General features: G+C 37.9%; 2 protein-coding genes across 2 annotated transcripts in view; one reads left to right on the top strand and one right to left on the bottom strand.

Annotated features, from left to right (window-relative positions):
- LOC146451020 (cell adhesion molecule DSCAML1-like) overlaps positions 1-4,197 on the top strand; it is a gene marked incomplete at its 5' end in the record, with an annotated part of 102,016 nt that extends 97,819 nt beyond the window's left edge. Inside the window, 4 exons of the mRNA XM_085099661.1 lie at positions 1,735-1,799; positions 2,031-2,161; positions 2,858-2,887; positions 3,289-4,197. Of these exons, the coding sequence (XP_084955787.1) occupies positions 1,735-1,799; positions 2,031-2,161; positions 2,858-2,887; positions 3,289-3,401 (339 nt within the window). The remainder of the gene's footprint in view (positions 1-1,734; positions 1,800-2,030; positions 2,162-2,857; positions 2,888-3,288) is intronic.
- Positions 4,198-7,040: 2,843 nt separating this feature from the next.
- LOC146451024 (fibroblast growth factor receptor 3-like) overlaps positions 7,041-14,386 on the bottom strand; it is a 43,500-nt gene continuing 36,154 nt past the window's right edge. The window contains exons 8-17 of the mRNA XM_085099675.1: positions 14,236-14,369; positions 13,117-13,378; positions 12,407-12,517; positions 12,037-12,227; positions 11,476-11,598; positions 11,243-11,313; positions 10,964-11,004; positions 10,696-10,792; positions 9,878-9,977; positions 7,041-8,498 (exon numbers count right to left, since the gene is read on the bottom strand). Coding sequence (XP_084955801.1) covers positions 8,430-8,498; positions 9,878-9,977; positions 10,696-10,792; positions 10,964-11,004; positions 11,243-11,313; positions 11,476-11,598; positions 12,037-12,227; positions 12,407-12,517; positions 13,117-13,378; positions 14,236-14,369 — 1,199 coding nt within the window. The 3' untranslated portion in view covers positions 7,041-8,429. The remainder of the gene's footprint in view (positions 8,499-9,877; positions 9,978-10,695; positions 10,793-10,963; positions 11,005-11,242; positions 11,314-11,475; positions 11,599-12,036; positions 12,228-12,406; positions 12,518-13,116; positions 13,379-14,235; positions 14,370-14,386) is intronic.

Raw genomic sequence — 14,386 nt, forward strand, 5'->3', positions numbered from 1 at the left:
TTCACCTGCCATGGGCAAATCGGTAAATACAATTAATACAAATTACAAAAACTCGCTTTGCGACCAGTAACTAGCCCTTTTTCAGATATATATTACTATTCCCTTTCTTCTGCTTTAGGAAAACATTAGCAATGGACCTTCCCAGGCATTTGACTTTTGGAGCTAAAACTAGATAGGATTTCTAGTTTGTTGCACAGTCACTCGAAATAAATGGGAAAAGTAAATGTGGTGCGTGCATATACACCGACTCAAAGTATTGTATACAAAGAACTCTCCTTCGAAATAGGCTTGTGCTTACAAATAAAAAAGTTACGAAAATCAAAAGGAAAACATTGTATACTAGTAAAGAAGAAAATGAAGAAATGAGCAAGAGCAAGACAAAAATATCCACGCGGATGTATTTGCGGCACGTGATCATTTGAATGTAAAGATTGCGTGACATTGATCTGCCTCTGTTTTTCAGTTCAATTAGTTCCTTCACTTTCTTGCCTCTTTTCATTAGAAATATTCAATACAAAACTCAGTAGATAACCAGAGGATGCTTTATATGCAAGACATGGATCCAGGTCCTACAAAAATATTGGACAACCCAGAAAGAGGTGACGCTTAGAAAATGCCGTAGTGATGAAAAGGCCGGTGGCTAAGCACGGCAGCAAGACACGGGAAAATTAGCGAAGAACATCAAAATTATTTGCCTTCAAACACCCATTTGGAAGGTAAGCTGTAACCGAAGTATTATCTCAGGTTAATTGGGTAGTTTTAATGGGAAATGGCAGGGTTTTACAATGGTTTGCTCAGAAAGCGAGCTAAGGATAGTAGAATTGTTTACATTTCCTGGTTAAACAAGATCTCTTCGAAAGGTCAAATTGGGTCAACTTGCATGGGGCCGCTCGCCTCACAAATAACTTTTGCCAAGAAAAAAATTATATCACGTTCACAAACAGCTCTTTTACTTGCTAGAATTGAATTTTGAAAGAATTCTACGTAATACCGAGTATGTTTTGAGATGTTTGAAAACGGTATGGAATTTTTGATTTTCAAAGTTTACAAATTTCGGTTCTCTTCGCTTGCTCTCCAGGAATTCGGAATTACAATTGTAAGTCTAAACCATCATCAAAGCAGCTTAGCAATACCTCCTAAATATAATTATAAACTAAGAAAAACCATAATTTGCTATGCGCCTTCACGCGAGTTCGATTATCTGATCATGAAATTTGACCTCATTCCTGTGATTTTTCGGCTTCACCGGTTGTCGACGGTTTTTCGTAATTTTCTCAAAAATGTAAAAACTCTAGAACCTAAAACTTATATCACGATTCTTAGCATACCATAGGTTATCTCTGGACGAAATATCAAGGGGTCCATTTTTCCGACCTTGTGCCGCCCCTCACGCGGTGGTTAGGGAAAGTTGCTCTTAAGCAGTTGCGAAAAGAAAGCCTGTCTTAGGTAAAGTTTCATTTTAAAAATAATTTTAAAAAGGTCGTTGACTGGCTGCATGCGAGAAAATCCCGCTGCATAAATGGTGACCCTTTGATTTACAAAACAGTAAATGAACAAACGAAAGCAGAGCTACGTACAGTTTTCCCCGAAAGAAGGGTAAAAAGGTAATGAGTATTGGAAGAGAAAGGTAGCATTGTTGTGAGGAATTATATCAACTGACTTAGTTTGTGTTAGACACAAATATTATCTTTCCACTTTGTATTGCTTACTCCAGTTCTATATTTTTGCCAACAGATTGCAAGCGTTTATACAAAATCCCCACAGAAAGAGCTTTACGAACTGGCCATAGAGGAATTCAGGTAAGTGCTTAATTATGATAAATCTGAGTAGTAAGGGTCGGACCGTGGAGGAGGGAAGGGGGGACGGTGAGTCAAAAGAGTTCTTAGCCAATCACGGAGAACTTGTAAAATGCAAGAATAAATGTTAAAATTCCTGTCGTTGTTGGGGTTTTTTTACTATAAATTTTTTGAATTTTTTTTTACTTAAGAATTTCAATTTTTTTATATCCTCCCGATTTTCTTCTTTTCTAGGAATGGTAGTACTGGTGTGGTAGCCATTGTTCAGCTACTGTTCGGTGATCCATTGCAGCCGCTCCTCAATGGCATAACGGATGGCAAGCTTGGACCATTGACAGTTGTCAGTAAGTTTGACATAAATCTAAGTATGTGTAGATGTGACATTCTCTTTTTGAGATCGGCAGCTTCCACCTCAGACAGAAGGCGACTAATTTTATTTTGTGAATCACAACGACGTTGCCCTACCACTGAATTACAGGAGACTGGTGTCAACTTGACTTTAAGAACAGCAACAAGAAAAGTACTTAAAAGAGGACATCTACGCAAAAGAGCCTTTTTTTATGATAGTGGTCCAAATTTTTCATTTCAGTACAAGTCATGTGCGATGCGATTTCACCCTTGAAGCCGAATTAACACGCGCTGGTGGGAATACTAATTCTGGTTCGTAAGTCTGGTGCATCTCAGTACGTTGAATGGCCTCACACGTAATGTCAAGTTAATCATAGACCAATATTTTCAAGGCCATGATTTATACTTGATATAAAAATTGATCGAGTCAGTTTTCATTTTGAATTAAGTAAGAAGATGTTCCTGTCATATCTGAGAGCTTTTAAACTTGCTTATTGATTGGTTGGCATTCCCAAAACTGACAAGCTCATGTTTCCTCCATGAAATGCAAACAAACTTAAAATATGTCCATGTCGTATTATGTAAATGATGTTTTTGGATTAACTTATGAGTTTAGTAAATTGCATCTTCCCTTGGCACATTTGAGTAAAATTTTCTTTTAAAGTTTGATGGGTAGTCATGCCAATGACTCTTTCATTTTATCCATTCCTTAGGTACTACAATGAGACCAGCAACTCCTTCAGGTAGGTTTTATACGATTCATTAAGTCGCTTAAACTTGATAAGTTTTTACAAGATCGTTTTCCTCTAGACGATTTCCAGATTGCCAGATTATTTGCACTATTGTAAAAAGATATATAGCCTCGAGCTCGTATTTCTGTGTTCGCGTTGATCCTAATAATGCAGAACAATTCTACCGAGTAGCTTCGCTTTTTCTGTAAAACTATGCAAAAGTTCCTACTTCGGAACATTCTCCCTTCTTTTCATAAACCCTGCTTTTTCTCAGGCAGTGAAACGTCAAGGTATAACCTAAACAAATTGGTTTACGCATCAGTTCATGGATTTTCTAAGATAATTTCCTATCGTGTAGCTTAAGGGGTCTATATTACTAACCGTTTGTATATTCTGATCTTTTCTAAATTAAGGTGATCCTGGAGGGGCAACCCCAAAGACTCAAACCAATTCAAGTCCATCGGATACTGGAATGACAGTCATCATAGGAGGTTGCATTGGCCTTATTCTTGCAACTGTTATGTGATCTTTATCCATATCTACAGTACGTTTTGATTTAGATAAAATCGATTTCACGAGCACTCTAATTGGTTGAGAGACCACCGTAGATGAGGGTATATGTAAACGGCAATGCTTCGAAGTCACACAAAAAACTTTTTGTCTGAGTAGATTTATCTTTGTTTAGTCGTTGCTGCTGCTGCTTATAAACTATACCATCATCAGACTAAAAATGCATACAAAATTAGGAGCTTAATTAGTTACACAAGGTATACTCAAGAAAACAGGCAAAGTTCCCTGCTGGATTTTAATCCTTTGTTAAGTGATCAGTGGCGATTGGCGCTTGATGTGGAAGGCCTCTTTATATAATAGCAAATTCCAGTTGCCGTCCAGTTGTTATTGTTTTCAGGTATGAAAGAAGGAGAAAATGAAATAGAAAAAATAATGCTACCTGAATGAGGATTGGTTAGGTCGGTTTATTTATATGTTTATTACTCCTGAAATGCTTCATGTTATGTACTTGGGCCAATTTGAGGTTCCCTTCTTGACGTATAGTGCTTTGTTAATGTTAACTAATTAAAGGCTGTTGGTAAGATATTTTGGAAACAAAAAAAAAATTTCTTAAAGAAATGATGAAAACATTCGAGGGAGTTTTTTTTATTGTCCTGCATAATGTAAGGCAATAAACAATTGCGGCCTTATTCTTGCCTAACATGTCTGAAAAAAAAAAATCAGACTACGTTCATAAAGCTTAAATATGTGTGGTAACTGTTATTTGCTGCATTCATTAAGAAAAAATGAGAAATAAAAGTGAGTTAACTCAACTCGCGTTAACTATTACTAGCCAATCGATCAATGAAGGAGACAGGAAATACTTTAAATGACACTGAGATTGACACATTAGTTATTTTCCGATGTTCGCGGGAAATTAAGAGCCTCGAATTGACATGTTCTGGTCATTATCTTACCAAATCGCGACCAAGTAATCAAAATATCTCGTTTTCTTTTGAAAAAAAAAATACTTCTTATCCAAAGCAAGCATTCTGGAATTTTTTTTTTGGGGGGGGGGGGGGGGGTGGGGGACGTGCTGCGCAAAATTAGATAGACGTCTAGACAGGGAATTGAACGTGAAGGGAAAAATCTCCCGATAAAATTCACGCTTACGAGGCCTTTTTATTCCGGCCTTGACCTGCTGCACAACTACACCTGAAGGAAGTAACGTTTGTTTCTGAACCATGGCCGAACACAACATTAAGTTTTATGGTGTTGTTCACCGTTTTGAAAAATGTGTAACCCCTCGTAAGCGTGGCTTTTTATCGGGAGGTTTTCTTTTACGAACTTTTCTACAAAAAAAAAAATAATAATAATAATAATAAATAAAATAAATAAATAAATTATTTTTTTTTAATTTTTCCCAGAATCCTTTAACTGAAGTCATTGGTTTTAAAGGGGAAGTGTCATGGGGTTTTTGACCTCTTTTGTTAAAAATGGTGAAATGAGACCTTCATTTTGCTACAAAATAATTCTAGAACAACGAGAGGAAAGAAATCAACTCAATTCTTGACAGGAACAACTCGTACTCTGTTCTAGCGCAGTTGGAAACAAAAATACGAAAACTTCAAGTTTCAACCATTCCGACTTACTCTGTCTCTGGCCAGAGGCACTAATCGACCGTTTTATTGCACTGGGTAATATTTTATAACAAAAATAGACAATTTTTTTTTTTTTGTTTCTGTTGTCAGACAAACATTTTTGGGTTTTGAAATGACATCAAATTTTCGTGATACTTCCCCTTTAATTTTACGTCGACTAGATTTCGCGGCTTATTCGCGCGTTAATTTGAACACGCCAAGCCTCGCTTTGGCGCGTTTTTTGACGCGACAAAACAAGATGGCGGTAAGGCGATAAACAGTTGATGTCAACAAGTTACCAAAAAAATATTTTCTAACATATCCTTGTTTGCTGGGGAACAAATAGCAGAAGAATGCAGCCAGATCACCTCTTATCCCAGATGCTGACGCTACCAAAAGCGTTATTGAAAGAGGCTGAGTAATTGAAAACATACGGCAAACAGAGTCAGTCCTAAAGCATTTTTAGCCTCATGTAAAGCCGTGAAACAAAAGACTTTACATTCATCCTAAGAAACGCGCATTTGTCCGCAGATTTTCCCCAAAATTCTTAGTAGTACAAAATACAGTATTTAAGGAAAACTCTTACCAGTCTCCAGCACCTTGGATTCCCTTTCTGAGGAGAAATAAAACCACCAAGTCAAGTCCTTTTGACCATCCGCCTTACAAATGCACTGAAAATCTCTCCGCTTGATAATATATTCACGGTGTCTGTTTTTGCTGTCACATTCCGCACAGGCAGTTTGCCACTTGGGAATATGGAGTCAAGTTTGCCATTTGTTTAGGCCTGCCAAATTAATTCAATTTTCTCCACTCATCGCCATTGGACGATGGAACGTTCCCAGCTACGTTTGCCGCCTCTCAAAGGGTTAATTTATATTGTACAACGTCCGTTCATTTGTAAATACAAAGGTTTTCAGATAACGAGAATTCGGAGATCTTGACTATATTTCCAAACACAAGCGTTTTGATCTGAGGTAAAAAGCGAATAGTATCAATTTCCTCAGAGAGGAAATTTACGGTACTAAAAACTGGGCAGTGTTTTAAATAAATGCTACACTCTCTTACGCTTAGATCAGTGTGAGGGAAAATGAAGGGAAAAATGTACATGGTAATATGGATAAATATATGATATTTAATTTCACAACATAAATGCCTGCTTCTTGCATAGTGTGGCTTCACTACTCTGCTATTTGTCCGCGGCCAGCTAACACAAATGCATTAACCCAGTTCTTAGTTCGAGTAGGAGTTGGGTGGAGGGGGGGGGGGGGGGGGGAGGGGGGATGGCAATAAATCGCTTCCGGGCTTTGTACCTTTAAGACCTTTGAGGCTAGGTTTTTCTGTAAAAATATCGTTGGTATTGTAAATTGTAATGACACAAGTTTATATTTGTCGTTTAACGTCAAGTCAAGATTTTTCTGTCTCATAATAAAATGATATAGTAGAATAGAATAAAATATATCATTCACCTCTCAGTTGAAGAAAGTCAAATGAAAGCAGATCAGTCTTTTTTGTCCTCTGATACAATAGGAACGCTCTTTCCTGCATGGAATTTGCGGCAGGTAGGGGGTTGGGGGGAGAGGGGGGCTAATTAATCAAGAGACACTAATGGAGGAGCGCCAAATAGAAGGGGGCCACTAAGTGGAAGTAGGACGTTAAATCGAGTCATTACTGTACGTCATTTGAGTTTGCAGCGAGTTGTATGGTCACGGTTGTTAATAAACTGTCAGAAAACGGCTTACCGTTGGCACTACTGTTCCACTACCCCCTCTGTAAGATGGCTTTTAAACGTTGAATCAAAATTTTTGTTTCCCTTTCAATAGCAATGACGCGGATTTTATGGAAATAGAAAAATACCTCTCTACCCTGAGAGGTCAGTGTAGTCATATAAGAAGGACTGTTTGAGGAGACATTGACTGACATTTCTACAACCTCAGCGAAAGTCGTAATTAAAATCGAGTAAATTGCGGAACGTTGACGTGAGTAGATGGTATAAATGTCTCTCGTTATTGACCTGATTGGTCAACGAAATGGCTGTGAGGACTATGAAAAGTGATTTCTGCGTTTCGATCCGTTTTTTGTAAGTCACAAGTTCTTGATCTATTGTAGGTAAAATTAGTCGTTTAAACCATATCACTTATACATTTATACATTTTTACCACCAGTACTGACATTCCGCAATTTATTTGACTCTGAAGATGACTTCCGCTCAGGTTGTAGAAGCGTCAGTCACTGTCACCTCAAACAGTCCTTCTCAGGACTCACTCACTCTGATGATCATCATATAGGTACTTATTACATGACTCCTGGGTTCAAACCACTGACAGAAAATCAGAACAATAGTAAACAAAAATCAATCCTTTTAGTGCAAATCTATAAAAGCAAGATAAAATGAAGTGGATGCTATCCAATCTGGGAAATGAGCTTTGTGATATATAAAGACGATTATGATTTTCATTCATTGGGTGTTTCCTTTATTTAATAACCACGCTATATAATTCATTAAAGCTGAGGACGTGACTCTCTTCCTGAGCATCATACTATGTATCAAACACGAGGCGAGGAAGGATATTTAATCTGATTTATAAACACCGGGAAGTATTTCGCTAACTTAAGATTCTCTGTAATTGATAATTGACAGTATAATGAAACTATTATGTTAAGTAAACAGTGTACATCTTATCTTAACCCTTTCCCCCCCAATAGTGCCATATGGCACAAGACACAATTATGAGCTCAGTATTTGGTCAATCTGTGTGAAATTTGCACAACCAAAAGATCTTGGAAAGATCTACAAACTGAAGGCATAAAATCATGCCCCCCTCCTATATGAAACTTGATTTACCACCTCTCAAACTTTTGTTTTTTTTTTCCTTTGTATGTTAAGGGCCCAGTTGATATCTTAGAACAAGCAATGCACTGAGAGCTGAACATTAAGCTATAGTTTACCGGAATACCCAGTATATACAACGAATAGGAAAATTTTCAATGTTTTTCTTCTTTCGTTTTGGACTTTTCTCACTCTAATATGTGACTTCCTCCATCTCTGTTGGTGTGATTTATAGCACACCCGAGAAAATACCTTTTAAATGGTATATCACATGTGGTCTCCCAGTTCATAGTTAACGATGAAGGAAAATTCGACATTTCCTTCGGCAGGAAAGAGTTAAGTTAATACTGTAACTGTCCATATTTGAAAATGCATTTTTGATCCGACGAGACTTGAGAGTTGAAGGAAAATTATAAATTTGCACATTAAATTTTACTTTTTATCTGGGCGTCAACACTATTCGCAATTAGTTTGTCGTTAATTCATCGCCAGCAGTAAACACTACATGATTTTTTCCGAAGGAAAAACTACAATCAACGAGATGCGTATTCTTGTTGTTGTTGTCATTGCTGTTATATGGACATCTCTACCATTAGCGCTACTCAGCTGTCAGGTCACCAAGGTTCTGGTACAGTGTGTTGTCGTAGTCACTCAGATTGACGTACGTCTAAAACGGAAAAAAATAAATAGTCCCAATATTAGTATAATTATTTCTAAGAATTCACCTCATTTTCCCTAGCTTCCAGAATCTCCAATACTCAAGAAAAAGAGAACTAAAAAAAGATAATAAAAAACCAAAACAAAACCAAAAAAAAAAGGGGGGGGGGGGGGAATTTCGTTAAAGAACGTAGGAGCTTGATGTAGGCTTTACTGAGGAAATGTAAGTAAGTAAAAGTAAGTTTCCATTCAAGATGTGGTCGTTACTTGAGATTGGGTTAGTCTATATATCTGGATATTTACAAATCCAAAATCCATCCTTAAGGAATAGGCGAATTCCGACAACAAAGTTTTTTGTTTTTAGTTGATACACTTGATGTAATCATAAAGGGCAATAAAACCTACGTATCATGCACGCAAATTGATCTTAATCTTCAGGTCCTAAACTTCGTAAAAATCTGCCTAGAAAAATTGCTAAAAGTTCGATTTTCTGAATTTGCCGCAAGGTTGGAAAGATGTCTTGAATTTTTTCTTTCTTTCTTTTTTTCTTTTTCTTTTAAAGAGAGCTGACAGTGCACTAATGCACTAATTTAAAGTTTTATTAGAAGCTGCGAGGCATAGGTAGGTGTCAGAACTGAAACGTTCTGAATGTGTACTCACGCAGTGAGCCTAACAAACGTACTGATACATCGCGGTTGTTTTTATGGTTTCATTCTGCAGTTTCCTGATTGAAAAGACATCTCTATTCAATTGATTAATATCAGAAAACTAAGAAAACGCCTCCTAAGGCAGAAAAGTTTCGTTTTAGAGCCCACGTTATAATCATTAAGAAAATCATACTTCCGCTTTGCATTTAAAGTTAAGCCGAAGCTGGACATATTTCCCAAAAAGGGCCGGTGATAGATAATAAATTTAATACAGTTTTAATAAGGTTCAGTCCTATGGACTGTACTAACCTATACAACTTCGCCGTTCCAACACCATTTTTAATTAATTCGATCGCTATCTTTGTTTAGTATCTATTTAACAAATCGACGGCAGTTTTCTATTGTCTATACTCTTATAGACCATAAAATGACGTCAAAAAATGTTCAAAACTCAAGTGGAACCACGAGCCGCAGGCGAGTGGTTTCACCTCCAAGTTTTGGACATTTTATGGCGTCATTTTATGGTCTATAGGAGTAAAGACCATACAAAACTGCCGTCGATTTGTGTTTTACAATAACATGGAAAAAGTACGAGCGAAATTGGCAATTTTTTTTTCGTTGAGAAAGCGCGCGCGTTACATCTGACGTCATTTTTATTGTCTGTACTCTTATAGACAATAACTACCAGCCAATCAGCGCGCTGGAATTTGGACAGTTATTGTAAGAAACAGTATCCCCTTACCTTGTGCTTTTTCCAAAAATTTTTTATGGTCTTCCTAAGTTCATCAAAAGTACTTCGATCATTTGGGTTTTCTTCCCAGCACTTTAGCATGATCTCGAACCTAAACCATCAAAATAACAGAAATTGTAATTTAGATCAACTCAAATTTAGTATTCTAAATCAACGAGTCCAATCATTGCCGGTTAGAGAGCTTTGGAATTGTCAAGGTGCATGTGTCTTTGTACAGCAATAATGGAGGTTTCAGATTGTTATTCAATAAAGCTACAAAAATTCAAAACTTATCTTCACAGTGTAGCATAAGCAATAAGTTGGAGGATGCAAACTTCCAAAGTGGCCTACGGGTCTCTGGTGAGACCTATGGGCAACTGTACAGAGTCCGGGGAATCCAATTAGTGTTACCGGTTATCTTTCAACCTTCTTTGGCCTGGCAGGTGAAGGCACTAGGCAAGAGAGCTCTTGCATCATTTTAGAATGTTTTATCTGAATCTCTCACACTGGCTGGAAATACGGTGAGAGGATGAAAATTACGAAAGGTGACAAAAAAAATCCCAATACTTTGTTGATGAATAAGTCAATTTAGTGGGACAAACTAAACAACGCCCAGTAATGAATACGATCACGTGGTAGGTAGCAATATCACAATTTCAAAACAATAGTAGCCACAGAAATGTAGACTTCAGTAAGGAGGGTCGACGATCATATGATGAAGACCGTCTGTATCCGTGCATTTGAAATCCCTAAAATCGAGAACTTCCATGGCTGTCTCTTTAAATAAAATTGTTTTTTCCTCTTGACATTTTGGAACAAAAGCTACTTACAGTTTGCTATCCACATGTCTTGGTTTTGGCATCCTGTATCCTTCTTGGATTTTCCCGGCAATATCTCGAGCATTTATGTTCGGGTATGGAGATCCGCCTGGAATAAGATAATATTACTCACTTTATTATGCCTTATGTTGTTATTTAATATGTGCCAGTGTAATTGTTCATTTAAGACAATGAGCACTGTGCCAACGTCTTTCTCTATCACTTGGTGGGAGTATTTCCTCCGTATGACTATTTAACTCGGGAGTAAGACAAAACTTACCGATAGTGAGAATTTCATAAAGAAGAATACCGTAACTCCACCTGCAAAAGGAACCAATAAACAAATAAATCATGGAGGACTGAAGAAGGAAAAAAGGAAAGAAAATAGGAGGGCGGTAGGAGCGAGGAAGGCGAGGAAGGAAGGAAAAGGAAGGAAGGAAGGAAGGACTAAACAATTGACTTGGGGTGGAGAAAGTTGTAGGGATGAAGGCCTTCTTTAACATACAGCTGAACATCTTATCAAAAAACCAATGCTGTTAAGTTTCAAATGAATACTGACACGTCACTTTGTGTGGTGTATACTCCATACAACAAGGCCTCATAAGCTGTCCACTTCACAGGCAGTCGGCCCTATGAAAAGAAATTTAAGGATACCGGTGGTGAGGCAACATTCACAATGAAAGTGGCACTTTGTATTTGAGTCTAGTCTTTGCAAAACCAAAACTCAAGGTTTGTGAGAAAACTCATTAAGAATAAAACTTCTTTCAAATTAATTCTATTTTCAACCCTTACCCGACTTTTTCTGGTGTAAATATCATCCTGCTGTACACTCCTTGCCATCCCAAAGTCTGTCACTTTACACTTCTCTCCTTCGCCAACAAGAACATTTCTCGCCGCTAGGTCGCGATGGATAATCTAAATAAAAAGATTTATTTACGTACAGTCCAGATGAAAATTGTTTACAATTTGCGTTAATAATTTTCATCAGGGCATCATTTTCTTTTTTTCTTAGCTGGCTAGAACACGCGTGCGCACAAATTGGCGGGAGATTTTGCCGCTTGGCACGTTTTTGCGTCAACCGACGGTTTGTTTGCAAAACGATAATAAGCACTTTATCCCACAACTTGCCTATTTCAATGACAAAAGCTGCAGTGGAGCGCTAAAAGTTAACCAAGACCTTCGATTCTTAAACAAGATGGGAGAAAACTACCTTAGTGGCGGAGTTGATGATGCGACATGCTAAAATGAAAGACAGGAAGTGACGATACCATGACGTATATCTCGCATGCGCGATAGGGAACTATACGTCACATACTATGTAGTTGCTAAGCGCAGACCATAATTCAAACAAACCTTTTTCGAAGACAAGTAACACATTCCATCAGCAACCTGCCAAGCGAACTTCATCAACTGTTCGGCGGTCAGATTGGTCTTCGGCTTTACATCCGGGTCCTTATAGTATGTGTCGTTCAGCCCTCGACTCTTTCTCAAGTATCCCAGCAGGTCACCAAACGGGACATATTCAATAAGGACTAACAAGGGATCTATAGAAAATAAATTACATGTTAGGAAATGGGAAACACGTGGACATGCTCCTGTGCAATCGAGCTAGAAAGGTAGCCTTTAAAATATGCGCGTTGTTCCTTTCTACTAACAAAATGTTTAGTATGTGTACAGAAGGTAAGTAAGTCTCCATAAGGATGCAGAAGCTGTATTCTATTACCGTTCTTTGTGACGCATCCTATCAGCTTGATCACGTGGGGATGAGGTTTCATTTTTTTCATCAACTCAAGTTCTGAGAGTAAGTCCTTTCTGTCTGAATCAGGAGCATTTTCTGCAGAGAAGCAAAAGTTAAAACGTTACCAAGATTATTGTGCTGGGAAATTTTTCACACAAGTCTCTTCATTATTGGCATAACATGTTTTTAAAAGAACAAGAACTCGTCCAAGAATACTGTATCGTAGAGTAGCAGAAGTGCCTTACATTTTTTCGTGATAGTAACGCAAGCAGACCACGCGAACGCTCGCGCGTGGGTTTGCTAGCTTTACTATCCTGTAAAAAATTAAGGAATGTTCCTAGTTTAGCTGTATCGAAACTTATGTTGTTATGTTGAACAGTACTGAATCTGTTGAAAATGGACGTCGATGTCCCTACGATAGCTTGCCATTAACTGCGTTTTCACCCAAGTCGACGTAAGTCCATCAAACGCTAGTAGAGGCAAGTGAAAGCTGAGTTGATACTAACTGTTGTTTCTTTGGCAAGGGCGTGCGCAGAAAGCTGCATTAAAATGATGAAAAAGTACTAGCAACGTCCGTTGACTTGCGATGCCATATTGGCAACGGAAATCGAAAGTTCAATTTCAAACATGCGATGTTAATTGGGCCCAACTGGCCAGAGCAGATTGTGACGAAGATCAATAAGAACCCAACCCACCTTTCAGCATTTTCACAGCCACTGTTATGTTTTCCTGTCTACCGCGCATGTCTCTTACTGTTGCTTGAGCAACCTGCGAAAATGCTCCTTTGCCAATAACCTTGATGACGCTTACTTGCTCCCGACTGATTTCCCAGCTTCTTCCTGAGGGATGAAGTGGCATATAGTCTCCAACTACATCTGTTGCATTACTGGTTGCCTCATTCGCCTGCTCCTCGCATAAGGGTTGTGCATTGTCTTTCCCCTGCATAGGTATTGGATTCTAGTAACAAACAAGGTGAAAAAACAAGACTGCAGCAAAATCATATATATATAAATGTAAATATATGAAACATATATTTTGAACTGCGGATGAAAGATCAGATAGCAGAAAGATTTGATCTTTTATGCGCAGTTCAAACTATATGTTTCATATATTTTCATTCATTTATTCATCCTTCGCGGGTATTTTACCAACTCACAATATGACCAGCTCCCAGTTGACTTGATAGCTCAGTTGGTAAAGCAGTGCACCGGCTTCGCAGAGGTAATGGGTTCTAATCCCGTTTAAGCCCGAATTTTTTTCAGGCTTTCTTTTGGCAACTGCTTAAGTTGCGTATTAACTGCGAGGATCTTTCTTCTTTTTGAAAAGCATATATGTGTGTTGAAATAAAGTGCTTGAAGCTCGTATCGGTGAAAGACAAGACGTCAAAAAACATTTACAGACTTGGATTAAAAGGTTGGTAATTCACTGTAGTTCGTTAAAGAAAAGGACAGGTGAAATAGCGTAATATTGAAAGGGTCTTAAGGTGGCTCACGACAGGATCTAGTACTTTCCATCACAAATACTTTTAGGGATCAATACTACCATCCTCAGTATCAATGGCGAGTACAACATTAGTGGTATCTAACAAATGCTTTAAGTGCTTAGAACTCAAAAGCTAGTACGATAACTCCAATTTATTATTATGGAGCTACAATCAGCAAGAGAGCTTACCTTGAATCTTAATCCCCTTACTTACATATAGATAAGGTTCATGCAATGACTGTTGGGAAATGATTCTCTCTTAAATAGCTATTATAACAATTGTTTTACTTTCATTGCTAACTAAAAAGACTGTAGACTAACCGAGAGCTTACCATAGGTATAACATTCTGCCTGCATCTTGGGCACGGACGTCGCATTCTCCAGAGCGCAACGGATAGAATGATAATTATTATCAACGATAAAATGATAACAGAATTATAAGCAGCATGAAGATCAGCACAAGAACCTGTAAATAAACAGAAA

The sequence above is a fragment of the Pavona decussata genome, unplaced genomic scaffold (genome assembly GCF_977016875.1).
Source record: "Pavona decussata unplaced genomic scaffold, jaPavDecu1.1 SCAFFOLD_409, whole genome shotgun sequence".
NCBI lineage: Eukaryota > Metazoa > Cnidaria > Anthozoa > Scleractinia > Agariciidae > Pavona > Pavona decussata.